This window comes from Pogoniulus pusillus, chromosome 11 (genome assembly GCF_015220805.1).
Source record: "Pogoniulus pusillus isolate bPogPus1 chromosome 11, bPogPus1.pri, whole genome shotgun sequence".
Classification (NCBI taxonomy): domain Eukaryota; kingdom Metazoa; phylum Chordata; class Aves; order Piciformes; family Lybiidae; genus Pogoniulus; species Pogoniulus pusillus.
In genome coordinates this window covers 17,927,965-17,942,482 of record NC_087274.1, presented here as the reverse complement: position 1 = coordinate 17,942,482, position 14,518 = coordinate 17,927,965, and the positions used below count along the sequence as shown (strand labels likewise).

Here is a 14,518-nt window from a genome sequence, read left to right as displayed (position 1 = left end):
AAGAAGGACCCAGCCCAATGCTGCAGACAGTCCTTTATTTCTCCACCCCACGCAGGAGCAATGCCCGACATGCAGGCACCAAGGTGGGGCACACTGCTCGGGTGACTCTCCCTTGGGCAGCTGTTTCCCATAGGGAACACGGAGGTGCCAGGGCGAGGCAGGGCAGCCTCTCCCTCGAAACCTCTCCCGGTCCAACGCAGGCTTTGGAGGGAAGCAGCACAGCACTCGAACGTTCTCAGGGCATGGGGGTCCTCTTTGTGCCCTACAGACCCCACTGCCCATGGCATGAGGGTCCCTACCCCCCATGCCACACCTGTGCCAGCGTGCAGGACACTTCCTGAGAAGTAGGGCCCACTTGGCACAACAGGAAGGGACCCAGCACCCTGTAGCAGTGCCATCTTTGGTGGGCCCAGTGAAGAGCAGCAGTCAGTAGCATAGCTGAAATGTGGGCATGGGGATGTGACTGGCCATGCAGGTGCCTGGGTATGATGCCCATCATTCCTGGGCACCTCCATGCCTCTTGTCTCCATGCAGGGCATACACTTGGCCATGGCAGTGCCTGGGCATGATGCCCAGTCCTGGCACCACGGCACGGCTCAAGCTGTGCAGGACAGGTCGTAGCGGTAGACAGTAATGGTGCAGTTGGCCAAGTGGCCATAGATGGTAGGCAGAACGTATCGGCGATGCCAGCAAAAGCCCAGACGCTCGTAGAGAGCACGAGCCTCATGCTGCACCATCAGTGTGTTGAGCACCACAGCCTGGCACCCGCTCTGCCGGGCGAAAGCCAGCACGGTGCGCCCCAGTGCCGTGGCGATGCCTGAGCCTCGATAGCCTTTCCGCACTGCCATCCTCTTCAGGGCCAGCTCACCCTCAGTGTCACTTGGCCGCACGCCCACCGTGCCCACCACCCTCTCATCTGCCTCTGCCACCCAAAAGCGGGCACCGGCACTTTCGGCATATGAAGCTGCAATGTCCTGCAGGTCGTCGGTGAGGCAGCGCTCAATGTAGGTGCTCCAGGCATAACCCAGGAGGTGCCGGGCTAGTGCCAGCAGCAGGGTGACAGCCAGGATGGGCAGCAGGAGGGAGCGGGCACTGGCCAGGAGCAGGCAGAAGGTGCAGCCCAGCACCAGCAGCACCCATGGCTGCCGAAGGACGTGCTGGCACAGCGCGGGCGCGTACTCGCTCATGCTGGTGGCAAAGACCTCGCGCACTGCGTCATAGTCCTCATCACGGTACGGACGGATCCGGTACTCCACCATAGTGCTGGGATGGGATGTGTGTTCAGACCCACCATGTTCAGACCCCCCGCCAACCCACAGAACACAGGGGCAGAAGGTGCTGCCTGTGCCTAGTCCCATGGCTCCCCCAACATTACCCTCCGACTCCTTGGACCGCACATGGCTGTCCTGCCCCACTCCATCCTCCAAGGCACACTTCCCCACCACCCCCAGGAGGGACTCCCCACCCCTCCCACATTGTGCACTCCATGGGTCCCCTGGCCCGCACATGAGTATCCTCACATCACCCTCCAGACTTCCTCTCTACACATCCATGGTCCCAGCACCAAACAGTCCCTCCACCTTGGAACCCCCTCCCATTGCCACCCTGCTTCCAGCATCCCCTGGACTCACCCAGTGCCCCTATACCCCCAGCATCCCACAGAGCCCCGCCTCAGACCTCGCCCAGCGCTCCCATTGCTCCCAACAGCACCTCCCACATCCTCCCCCATGTCCCCGTGCTGCCAGCCCCTCCCACCGCGGACTCTCCCGTCCCGGACCTCCGAGTGTTCTCACACTCCAATACCTCCCAGTTTTCTCCCCAGCACTTGCAGTGCTCCCAGTGCCTCCACTGCTCCCGTCAATCACACCCTCAGACCCCCAACCCACCCCATGCCCCCATGCCCGCAGCACCTCTCAGACGCCCCCAGTGCCCCCACTGCTCCTCGCAACCCCCAGTGCCCCCATTGCTCCCCACGACCCCCAATGGCCACATTGTTCCCAGCACCCCCAAGTGCCCCCATTGCTCCCTGAGACCTCCAGTGCCCACATTGCTCCCCGCGACCCCCAGTGCCCGCATTGCTCCCCTCGACTCCCAATGCCCACATTGTTCCCAGCACCCCCAATGCCCCCATTGCTCCCCGCGACCCCCAGTGCCCACATAGCTCCCCGAGCCCCCCGCCCTGGCCCCGCCCCCTCGCACCTCGCCCTCCGCCCGCAGCCGCAGCCGCACCGCCGCGGCGCCCGCCTGACGCAGAGCTCGCTGCGCATTGGCTGCCATCCCCGGCAGGACACGCCTCCCCGCCGTCACCAACCAATAGCCGCCCAGTGAGGGCCGCAGGAGAGCGGGCGACGTGATGACGCAATGGGCGGGACAGAGCTCACGTGGGACCGAGTAGATTGGGGCGTGGTCAGGCCAGGAAGGCGGGGTCTGTGTGCTGAGCAGCCAATGACCGGCGCGGGGGCGGGGCTTGCTGAGACGCGGGGCACGATCGAGGTCGGTGCTGTGCCCACCGACTCGCGGGGCACGATCGAGGTCGGTGCTGTGCCCACCGACTCACGGGGCTGCGGCGCGGGCAGCATTCGGCGTCCGCAGGCAGAGGGGCAGCACAGCCAACTTTACTGGGTGGTATCCCGCACAGCGGTGACACCGGGAGCACCCGCTCCGGTTATGGTCGCTCATGGCTCCCCGCACCTTCCCGGCCCCGCCGCTGGCACGGGCTGCAGCCTCTGGCCCCCGACGCCGAGCCTGCGGCCCTGGGGTAGCCCCCGGTCACGATGCCCGGCGATGGGCGCGCAGCCGTTGCAGGCGTTGCCGCCGCAGCCGCAGCAGCAGGTCGGGAGGCACGCGGTTATCCCCGGGCAGCCGCCCCCGTGTCCGCTGCCGCCGTACGCGGGCCAGGCGGAAGCTACACAAGGTGGGCACATTCTCGTAGGAGACGTGGCACGGCCGCGTGGCCGCCTCATAGCCCTCGGCCTTCGCTGTCACCTCATAATCTCCAGGGTTCAGCAGCCGCCAGTAGTCCCCATCAAAGGCTGTGACAGCAAGGCTACGGTCAGTCGCCCGCGGGGGCACCTCTGCTGCCCCAACCTTTGTCTTTATCCTCATTCCTGTCTTTGTCCCTATCCCCATTCCCAACCTCATCCCATCCTCATCCCCATGTCCTTCCTCAATCTCACGCCTGGCTCCATCCCCATTCTCATCCAATTTCCATTCCCGTTCCCACCCTATTCCCGTCTCCATTCCTATCCCAAATGCTCATTCCCAGCCTCATCCACTCCCTATTCCCATCCCCACTGATCCATCCCTTCTCAAATCCCCTCCCTATCCCCATCACATTCCCATCCCGAAATCCCATCCTGAGATCCCATCCCATCCTCATCCCACTGTACCTGTCCGGACATCATGGTTGATGCCATCCACAGAGATAACAGCGTTGGCGATGCCCTGCCCAGTGTCGCTGTCCTGAACCACCCCCTTAATCCCACGGTGCACCTGGAACCGCAGCCAGAGCCGATGTCAGGGCACTCACCTGTGTACCCGCACACACACCCTGGGTGCAGGTCACGCACATGCCTTGCACGCCAAGCCCGTGCACTGTGCCTGTGGAGATGCTCAGGAACACATGGAGCTTTGGGGGTGCATGGGGCCCCCTGAGTTCTCCACTCAGCGTCTGCCCAGACTCTGAACTCTCAGTGCCCACATGCCCCAGAGTGTATCCCCTTCCTACCCAGGACCACGGTGCCACCTGGGGTGGGTGTCCCTGTCCCTGACCTGCTCCATGTAGAGCAGCAGTGACTCCCGGTTGTTCTCCCACTCGCTTGGCAGCTCGGACACATGTGGGAACTTGTCACAGGAGAGCTCCACTGTGATCTCAAAGCAGTTGGTGTGCAGGTAGCTGAAGTCATTCATGCCTGCAAAGGATTGGATGTGAGGAGGAAGTTCTTCACCATGAGAGTGGTGAGAGCCTGGAATGGGTTGCCCAGGGAGGTGGTTGATGCCCCATTCCTGGAGGTGTTTAAGGCCAGGCTGGATGAGGCTCTGGCCAGCCTGATCTAGGTTAGGGTGTCCCTGGCCATGGCAGGGGGATTGGAACTAGGTGCTCCTTGTGGTCCCTTCCAACCTTGACTGATTCTGTGATTCAAGGATGGGGTGGGCGTCACAGGGGGGTCCTCAGTTGAACCCCAATCTCTGTCCTAGCCCCACCTCTACTCACTGCCGGGCACTGTGTGCCAGTTCGCCCCATTGATGATGTTGCCAAAGCGCATGAAGTCATCATAGTGGCAGAGGCGTCGCTCCTCACTGGCCATGGCCAGGTTGGAGGTGGCATAGACGGTGGCCAGCCAGCGGAACACGCCATCGTCAGCCGTGGGTGTCAGCTCCTGTGCCTTCCAGTAGGTCCGGGTCATGTCAAAGGGGTAGGTGACCACCAGCTCCCCGCCGTGCAGGTTGGCACTCAGCACAAAGGGGTATCGCTGCATCCAGTCGATCACTGCGCGCGTCTCGGGGGCCACCTGGGGGAACCTCGTGTCAGGGGGCACCATGCCAGCTCCTGTCACACTCTCCTCAGAGTTCTCTGGCAAGAATGTGTGGGTCCAACCCTGGGGATGGGGGTCCAGGGATGTCCAGATTGGTGCAGGATGGGAACAACGTGGCCATGGACATCCAGGATGGGAACAAGGTGGCTGGGGATGCCAGAGCTTGTGCAAGATGTGAACAGGGTGGCTAGAGACACTCATGACACTCAAGAGGGAAAGGGTGGCCAGGGACAGCCTGCCACAGGATTGGCAAGGGGCAGATGCCCAAAGGAGGGGTGGGTCTCAGAGTGCCCGTGCGTCCAGCTCACCGTGGCATTGGCAAAGGTGTAGTACTCAGGGATGGGAATGTAGTGGTTGGGGAACTCATGGGGCACCAGGTCGTTGTCCTCGGCGTCCCACAGGGCTGTGTTGAGGTCGGCAAAGTTGTGGTTGAGGTCGATGCCCTCGTAGGTCCAGCGGCCCATGGCCCAGCCCGACAGCTCCGAGCCCTGCCAGGGCACTGGGTCACCGGGAGCTGGCACCGGAGTGGCCCCGCAGTAGGGCGGGGCTCAACTCCGCGGACCCAAGCGGGCCCAACCCTACCAGCTTGTAGGCGGTCTCGTAGCCGTCGGGGTTCATGGAGGGCAGGAGGTGGATGCGGGTCTCGGTCACCAGCTGCACCACGCGGGGGTTGCCCAGGCGGAACTCCCGGCACAGGTACTCCATCAGGTTGAGCAGCAGCTCCCGGCCCAGCACCTCGTTGCCGTGCATCCCGGCCACGTAGCGGAACTCAGGCTCGCCTGCAAGCAGTCACCTGTGCTGCATACGCACCCTGCACCACCCTGGGCATTCTGAGCTACCCCATCCCCATCCTGCGCCAGCCTGGGCATCCCCAGCCACCCCATCCCCATCCTGCGCCAGCCTGGGCATCCCCAGCCACCCCATCCCCATCCTGCGCCAGCCTGGGCATCCCCAGCCACCCCATCCCCATCCTGCGCCAGCCTGGGCATCCCCAGCCACCCCATCCCCATCCTGCGCCAGCCTGGGCATCCCCAGCCACCCCATCCCCATCTTGCACCAGCCTGGGCATCCCCAGCCACCCCATCCCCATCTTGCACCAGCCTGGGCATCCCTGGCCATTGTGTCCCCATCCTCTATCAGCCTGGGCATCCCCAGCAACTTTGTCCTCAATGATGGGCATCCCTGGCCACCCTATTTCCATTCTGCACCAGACTGGGCATCTCTGGCCACCCTATCCCCATCCTGCACCAGCCTGGGTGTCCTTGGCCACCACATTCCCATCCTGCACCAGTCTGGCACGTACCCACTTCGTGCTGCCCGGGGTTGTCGGAGATCTCCATGACGTACAACTTGAGGCCCAGGTAGCTCTTGCCAATGCTGTAGACGCGGGTGATGTCAGGGCACTCAGTGTTCACCCGCTTCATCAGCTGGGCACAGAGGGCACAGAGCTCTGGGTCAGGGGATGTCAGCATCCCGAACTTATGGAGATACCCTGCCTCATGCCAAGGTGCCCCCAGGGGTGCAGACACCCAGGTTGCCCCACACTGGTATCCATGCAAGTCATGGAGACCCTTTGTCCTATCCCAGGGTGCCCTCCAGGGGTTCAGAGACCACCTGGCCCGTGCCAAGGTGTTCCAGGGGTGCAGTGACCCTCTGCCCCCTGACAGGGTGTATCCAGGGGAGAAAAGACTCCCACTGCCTGATGCTTAGGTGCCCTCCCTCAAGGGCACAGAGACTCCTCTGCCCTGTGCCAGGGCTGCAGGATCGAGTGGGACACCTTTCTCATCTCCTTGTAGTCATGATGGCGAAAATCCAGCTTGTCAGTGGGCAAGGGCTGGCTGTGCCAGGTGTAGATGTTGTTCGGGTCTGCCAGGAGCCAGATGGCACAAAGGGGACAAGAGGATGCAGTCAGAGATCTCACAGCTCAGACCCCAATCTGGGGACAGAACAGGCCCATCCTGGGCACTTGTGAGTTGGGGCGAGGGGTGGTGGGTGGCAGGCACCCACCTGGCATCGGGCAGCCAAGAACCTCTGCCCGCAGGCAAATGGTGCCGTTCTGGAACCAGCTCTGGGGGTTGATGCGCAGGTAACGTGCCACCACTGGGGTGGGCAGCAGGTTGAGCACTGGCGTCTCGGGGTCCTTGTTCCCAGGGAAGACCTGGCAGGGGGACACGGATGTAGCCCCTGTGGGTCCCTGTGCTAGGGGGCACCCAGACAGGGGGTGGCAGGGACAGAGGGGATGCAGCAGAGCTGCCCACTAGGGCCCAAAGGGTTACAGGCACCGCAGCCAGTCCTGACCCATTGCAACCCCTCAGCAGCAGCAGGCACAGGGCTGGGGAGGGCTGAGCTGCCCTGTCCCCAAAACATGCCACACCCACAGAGGGAGAGTCCTCAGGAACAGGCACAAGCAACCCACCCCTAGCATAAGGACCTGCAGACCCACCTCCGGCACAGGGACCCCCAAATCCACAGCTCTGACCCCCAGTCTGCCCCTGCTCCAGCACAAAGATCACTAAGCCTCCCTGCCACCACCTTGGCACAGTGCCCAGACCCATGCTCAGCACAGGAACCCCAAAAGCACAGCCCTGGCACAGAGACCCCAAATCCACTCTTGGCACAGACCTGGCATACAACTCCCCCAAACCTGCTCCCAGCATACAGACATCAAGCCTCGAATGCAGTCTGGTATAGGGAAACCTCAAATCTTCCCTGGCACTGAGACCCCGAGTGTGCCTGGTGCTGGCAGTGCTCCCCTCTGACCCTTCCTTGCACACAGGTGTGCACATGCCAGGCTGCTCGCAGCCCCCCACTCTGTCTTGGCACATGTGTGACCCTGCACACGCAGTGCTCCTGAGCACCAGGCTGCTGTGCTCACCTTTGGACACAGCCAGCAGTGCCATGCAGACCTGCTTGTGCCCCATCACACTCACACATGTGCGCACTGCGGGGGTCTGGCAGCTGGGGACAAGTGGCCTTTGTGCTTGGTGCCCGGGGGTGGGGAGAAGCACTGGAGGATACTGGTGGGGATGCCAAAGGCAACAGAGCTGGGTCCTAGCCCAGTGCCAGCTGGCACAGCTAACTCTGGCACAGTTACCCTTCTGGCATGGTTAATTCCTCCAGCACAGTTAAACACCGTGGCATAGTTAACCCCTCAGCACGGTTAACCCCCTGGCAGGGTTAATCTCCCTGGAACAGTTAACCCTGGCATGGTTAATTCCTCTGGTACAGTTCCCCGACACAGTTTACTCTGCAGCACAGTTAACCCCGGCACGATTAATCCCCTGGCATGGTTAACCCTGGCATGATTATCTCCCTGGCATGGTTAACCATCTGTCCCCTTGCTCTGCCTAGAGAATCAGCTAGGCTGGGGATGCCAGGGGGTCCCTGCTCCCAAGGCTCCACCCAGGGCTGCCCACTGTGGGCACCTACCACATCCTGGGTGCCGTTGCGGCATGGGTGCCACGTGTGGGTGTCATTGCTGACCTGGACCTTGTAGGATGTCACCCAGTCGTACCTGTGTGGGGAAAGGGTCAGCAGGGTCCTGCTCCTGTCCTGCCCCCCCGCCCCCCCGCCTGGTGCCTTACGTCCAGATGGAGTTGAGCCCCTGGGTAATGATGCCAGTGAAGTTGGTGAGGCGGCGGGCATCCACCTCCAGCCACTGCTCTGTGTCCTCCTGCCCTGCACACCAGCCCCCGTCGTAGAAGTCCCCATCGTAGAGCCCCGACTGTGGGGTGGGGGAGCACAGATGGGGTGGGGGGAGAACTCAGGGTCCCCACTGCCCACATGCCCCCAGTGCCCTGCTGTGCCCTACAGCACGGCGCTGACACATCCCCATCCAACACGGAGATGGAGCTGGTGCTGCCACTAGCCCCAGTGGGACAGGCCACCCGTACTGGAGCCCTCCTGCTACATATGTGCCCCGCACATGCTGTGTGCCCTACCTGGATATTGAGGCGCCCACGGTGTGCCCCCAGCCCGTAGCGCTTGTGGCTGGAGGCTCGGAGCTGGGAATCCAGCACCCGCAGGGACTCCAGCCCCAGAGGGGGACAGCCTAGGGACAGAGTAGGGGATGGGAAGGGGAGGGCAGGCTGGCTCAGAGAACTCTGGGCATAGCTCACAACCCACCCTGTGCCCTGCTGAATAGGACAGAGGCAATGCCTGGCAGGTGCCATGTTGTGCCATGCCGTGCTGTGCTGCACGACCTGTGTCTGCCCTGGATTGTGTCATGCAAACCTTGCCCCATGTCACTCCTGGGCCCACACACATGCTCAGCACCGCCAGGGGGTGTGCATGTGTGCCAGTGTGTGCAGGGCACATGTGCCAGTGTGTGCATGTGTGCCAGTGTGAGTGCCACATTTGTGTCAGTGTGTGCAGGACATGTGTGCCAGTGTGGGGGTGACGTGTGTGGCAGTGTGTGCAGGGTATGTGTGCCAGTCTGAGGACCACACATGGTGCCATGTTCAGGGTGTGTGCGTGACAATGCAGTGGCCACAAGTGTGCAATGGCCTGTGCCTGGCACATGCAGTGCCCCACACGTGGGTACATGTCAAGGTGTGTAGGTGTGCACCCAGTGCTGAGCCCCACACTGGTCCCAGTGCTTGAGCAGGGCATGGAGTTGTGTGCATGGCATGGACACGTGCCCAGACGTGTGCCCTTGCAGGTCCCTGTGCCCACTCCCTGAGTTCAGGTACCAGGCTCCTGTGGAGAGGCTGCCTCCTTGGCTGGAGCCTTCGGTCTCTTCCTCACCACCTTCTTCCTCACCACCTTCACACGCACCACCTTCTTCCTGGGCACTGGGGCTGGAGGGGTACAAGAGATGCCCCATCAGGGGTGGTGGGGCCCAGGGTCACCCTACAGCACCTTGGGGCTGGCCCTTGTGTACCCACCCTGGGGCACCCCCATCGCCCTACACAAGCTGGAGTGTGCCAGGGCCCTGACACATGTGCAGAGAAGCGTGCACAGCTGTCATGAACACAGTGACACAAGTGCCAGAGGGCATCCCTGCACACACACCCCTGTGCACGCACACACTTGTACACACATCCCTGCACACACACCCCTGTGCACACACACCCCTGTGCACACACACACTTGTACACACATCCCTGCACACACACCCCTGTGCACACACACACTTGTACACACATCCCTGTGCACACACACCCCTGTGCACACACACACTTGTACACACATCCCTGTGCACACACACCCCTGTGCACACACACACTTGTACACACATCCCTGCACACACACCCCTGTGCACACACACCCCTGTGCACGCACACACTTGTACACACATCCCTGTGCACACACCCCCCTGTGCACACACACACTTGTACACACATCCCTGTGCACACACCCCCCTGTGCACAGACACACTTGTACACACATCCCTGCACACACACCCCTGTGCACACACACCCCCCTGTGCACACACACATGTGCATACATCCTTGCACACGCCTCCAGCACACAGCCTAATTTGTGCACACACACACACACATTTGTTCACCTCCAGACCCTCGCTTGCACACCCCCACTTTGTGCACGCCCCTCCCCCAGCCGTGCACACGAGCGTGCCAACCTCCCCTCCCAGCTCATTTCCGCTCCCTCTCTCCCCCTCCCCTCCTCCCCCGCCCCTTCTCCTACCTTTGCCCCCGGGGCTCCCCTCCTGCACCCCTCCGCGCTCGGAAGGGCCGGGGCTGGCGGGGGTCGCGCTCACGGGGGAAGGGGACGCCCCAGTGCCTTTGGGGGGTTCTGTCGTGATGCCCTTCGGGGGGCGGCCGATGCCTTTCTCCGGGGCTGCCCCGGTGCCTTTGGGGTGTCCCGTTGCTGTGCCCTTCAGGGGAGCTCCGGTGCCTTTCGTGGGAGTCGTGGTGCCTTTCGAGGGGGCTACCCTGGTGCCTTTGGAGTGTGCCGCCGGTGTGGCCTTCGGGGGGGGACCGGTGCCTTTCAGGGGTGTCGTGGTGCCTTTCGGAGGAGCTGCCTCGGTGCCTTTGGGAGGTCCCGTCGCTGTGCCTTTGGGGGATCTCGTCGTGATGCCCTTCGGGGAGGGTCCATTGCTTCCCGGGGGGGTCGGGATGCCCTTCGGGGAGGCCGCCCGGCTGCCCTTGGGTGGTGCTGTAGCGATTCCCCTCCCGGGGTGCCCGGTGCCTGTGGGGGGACCTGTGGCGGTGCCCATCCCCGTGGCCGTGGGCCGAGCGGGCTGGGCTGGGGGGGGAGGAGGCGGCGGCCCTCGGGGCCTGGGGGTACTGCGGGGGTGCGCAGCCCGGGCCCCACCGGGCACCACCAGCAGTAGAAGCAGGGCGAGGGGCAGCCCCGGCATGGCCACGGAGGAGCAGAGCAGAGAAGCCCCGTCGGCCCTGCGCGATCCTACCCGGTGCTGCCGGCCCCGGCCCTCCCCCGACCGCCCCTCTCCGCCCCCGCCCCTGCCCCCGCCTGCCCGGGACCCCCCGGGACGGGCATCGCTGCCCGCACCCTGCCCGCGCCTGTACCCGGTTCTGCGGGAGACTGTGTGTGCAAAACTGCCCCGCGCTCCCCTCTCCAGTGGCACCAGCTGATCCCAGAGCCCCTCGAACTGGGGTCTCTGCTTCCAGCCTGCTATCCTACCCCTTGCTCTCGGCGCCCACCGTGTCCCCGTCGTGTCCCTGCTGTCGCCAGCACTATGTCCGCGCTGTCTTTACAGTACCCTCACCACCCTTGCACTTCATCCCCAGCGTCTTCAGCACTGGTCCCCCGCCCCGTCCCCAGGACCATTCAGTGTCCCCACTGTCCCCAGGACCGTGTCCTCACTTCCCAGCGCTCTGTAGTGTCCCCTCTGTCTTTGCACTGCCACCATTGCACCATGTCCTCACTGTCCCCAGGAGCCTTTCAGTGCCCTCACTGTGCTCAGCACCCCTTAGTGTCCCCATGGTTCGTGGCACAGGGTCAGTGGGTGCCCACTGACCCCTGGCACATGCCAAGTGCCTCACGAGCCCTTTGCCAAACTCCTCTGGATGCCAGGAGACCTCAAGTGCTCCCCAGCCATGCCCAGCGTCAGCATGGCTGGAGGGGCTCAGCCCTTTTCGTTGGTGCCACCGGTCGAGCCTGGGGGACCCAGGAGGCCCCAGGAGCCAGAGTGGAGTCTGACCAAACTCTGCAGCCAAGTCCCAGCCCAGCAGGCATCAGAGGGATCCGGATCCAGCCCTGGCTCTGCCAGGCAGTGGGGATGCACTGCATTGTACTCTGCCCAGAAGAGACCCCCAGGGACAGCAGTGCCCAGAGCACTAAAACACCACCGGTGGGACCCCAGGAGCTGGGCACTGGGCACTGGTCACTGCACACAGGCCAGCACCATGGCAGATGTGAGTGGCTTTGATGCACCTCATGTCACCTCCTTGTCCAGGTCACCTCCCTGCCATGGATTTGAGGTGTGTGCAGTGACAGAGCTGCTGCCAGTCCAGTAGGGTGTGCAGGGCGGGAGGCCAGGATCCAGGTTGGGGTGCCCAGGAGTCACCATCCCAGCAAGGGGGTAGGTTTCTGGGTCTTACTTCTGCCCCTACCCGGTGTGGGATCCTTCCAAAAGCCACAGCACTATCGTCAGCCTCCCATGAGCTCATTTTCCAGCCCAAAAGGACTTTCCCTAAAGTCCTGACTTCTGCTGCAGGCATTTTCTAAAGCCTCCAGCCAAAGGAGGGGGAGGGAGAGGGCTGAGCTTGGCCCACAGGCACCCTTTGGTGGCACTTCTGCCTTCACCTCATTCATGCCAGGCTGGAGTGGCATTGGCAACTCAGAGTGCTGGTCCCATTCCCTGTCCCCTCTCTCGCGTTCCTGAGGGGCTGTCCCAGAGCTCACTGCAGCCCCTGCGGCACCCAGGGATGCTGCCGTGGGATGGCACGGGATGGGTTGGAATGCGATGGGATCTTCCATCGTGCTGTCTCCTGAGGATGGTCCTTCTCCACCACTGGCCAAGAGCAGGGAATGGCTGGAAGTGAGCTGGCACAGGGCCCAGATGTCTGGCATGCAGGATGATTCTTTGTCTCCAGGGTCTGGAGGGTGGGAAGGGTTTCACCACGAACTGAGGCATCTCTCACATCCTGCCGAAGGGCTCTGGAAAGGGTCCAGGAGCGGCAGCTGCTGGCCTGCACCGGCCCCACTCGGCCCCCATGCGATGGCACTTTCTAGGTTTGCTCAAGACCTGGCACCTCTCCGCACCCTCTGGGCTGAGGCGGTGGGCACACGGCCCAGCTCCGGGGCAGGAGAGGCCAGTTTGGGCTGGCCCCGCTCGCAGCTGGCTGGGGCCAAGGCACACACACAGCTTGGCAGGCTCTGCGCTCGGATTCTGCCCTGCTCAGCACTTCCAGGGCCGTTATGAATTTCCCCACGGAGCTTGGCTCCGAGTCAAGCTGGCCGCGGCCGCACCGCCGGCAGCTGCCAGAGCCCACTGCGGGAGGTGCCTTAAAGGCGCCGTGGTCTATCCCGGCAGGGATGCCACCAGATGGATGCCATACCCCCCCGCGCCCGCCCGGGCACCCTGCAGCTGGATCTGGGCCAAACCTACCAACTGGGTGCTGGAGCTAGTGGTGCCACTGATGCTTGTTGTTCTTAGATGAGTGTGCTGCTTGCCATGGGTGTAGAGAAGCCTTTCTGGGATCCCTGCTTCCAGGGGACCCCAAAAGAGGGGTTCCCCCTTGGAGTGAAATGGCCTAGCCCCGTGTTCCCCATATTGGGTCCTCGGGATGCTGTCACCCTGTGTCTGGTGCCAGTGCTGCTGCCCGCCTGGCTCACTGCCCCATGCAGCCCCAGCTGTGGTCGAGGTTGGGGAATAGAAGCCAAGGCAAACTCTGGTGGCCACCAGACTGGCCGCAGGAGTTGTGTCCAAACCACTTGGCACTACCACACTCACCCAATGGTGCCCAGGCTCAGCATGCGGGTGCACAGCCTGAGTGAGGGCTTCCTGTGCTGGGCAAGGGGTCTCTGGACCAGCCTGGCCCCATCTCCCCATCTCAAAGTGGGGTCATGGGGCTGAGGGTGCTGGGCTGAGGGTCTCAGGTGCTGGACACACTCTGGGAGCATCCCTGGAGGGCTCCCTGGCAATGCCAGGCTGGGGTGCAGGGTTGGGGTGCAGATTAAAGTGCGGGATGCGGTGAAAGGTTGGGGTGCAGATTTGGGCTCCAGGCTGGGATGCAGGGTTGGGGTATAGGATTGGTGTGCAGGCTGGGGTGCAGGTTAAGGTGCAGGATGAGGCACAGGATTGGAGTGCAGGATGGGGTGAAGGGTTGGGGTGCAGGCTGGAGTGCAGATTAAGGTGCAAGGTTGGGGTGCAGGTTGAGGTGCAGGCCGAGGTTAAGGGTTGGGGTGCAGGCTGGAGTGCAGATTAAGGTGCAAGGTTGGGGTGCATTTGGAGGTGCAGGCCGAGGTGAAGGGTTGGTGTGCAGGCTGGAGTGCAGATTAAGGTGCAAGGTTGGGGTGCATTTGGAGGTGCAGGCCGAGGTGAAGGGTTGGGGTGCAGGCTGGAGTGCAGATTAAGGTGCAGGGTTGGGGTGCAGGTTAAGGCGCAGGGCTGGGGCGCAGGGTTAGGGTGCAGACACCATCCACGGACCACGACAGCCCTCTTGTGGTGCGCTGCAGCGGGGCCCGGCTGGGGAGGGAACAGTGACAGTGGCGGAGACAGAGATGGGGACAGGGACGTGTGCATCTGGTGAGTCTCGACGAGCACCGCCGGGCACCTCCGATCCTACTCTGATCTGTGCCTCCTTTACCTGCTGCGAGGAGCAGAGTGCATGTGTCACGGGACGTGCACATGCATGGCATTCCTGTGCTCCAGGGCAGCTGCAGAGCCCAGAGGCCAGGGTGATGGCTGGGCACGGGGTGCCAGTGGTGACTACGTCACCTGTACAAGCAGGCCACGGATAGTGTTCACACAAGCAGGACCAGTGCAGGGCACCGGGGTGAGCTGGTGTGCTTGTGCAAGCGGGGCCCTGCTGGGGGTGTGCCAGCTCTGC

General features: G+C 63.0%; 2 protein-coding genes across 2 annotated transcripts; both read right to left on the bottom strand.

Moving 5' to 3' along the window:
* Positions 1 to 18: 18 nt before the first annotated feature.
* Positions 19 to 2,300, bottom strand: LOC135179441 (probable N-acetyltransferase camello). Its single transcript, XM_064151252.1, has 2 exons — positions 2,200 to 2,300; positions 19 to 1,263 (listed from the first exon to the last, which is right to left on the bottom strand). The coding sequence occupies exons 1-2, from the start codon at positions 2,265 to 2,267 to the stop codon at positions 597 to 599; spliced, it is 735 nt and encodes a 244-aa protein (XP_064007322.1). The 5' UTR covers positions 2,268 to 2,300; the 3' UTR covers positions 19 to 596.
* A 293-nt stretch (positions 2,301 to 2,593) lies between these two features.
* Positions 2,594 to 10,907, bottom strand: CPXM1 (carboxypeptidase X, M14 family member 1). Its single transcript, XM_064151251.1, has 14 exons — positions 10,185 to 10,907; positions 9,227 to 9,334; positions 8,477 to 8,586; positions 8,120 to 8,259; positions 7,965 to 8,049; positions 6,543 to 6,693; positions 6,313 to 6,401; positions 5,839 to 5,962; positions 5,118 to 5,314; positions 4,844 to 5,023; positions 4,214 to 4,511; positions 3,772 to 3,911; positions 3,390 to 3,492; positions 2,594 to 3,032 (listed from the first exon to the last, which is right to left on the bottom strand). Exons 1-14 carry the CDS (start codon positions 10,858 to 10,860, stop codon positions 2,770 to 2,772), a joined length of 2,664 nt encoding a protein of 887 aa, XP_064007321.1. The 5' UTR covers positions 10,861 to 10,907; the 3' UTR covers positions 2,594 to 2,769.
* Positions 10,908 to 14,518: the final 3,611 nt, after the last annotated feature.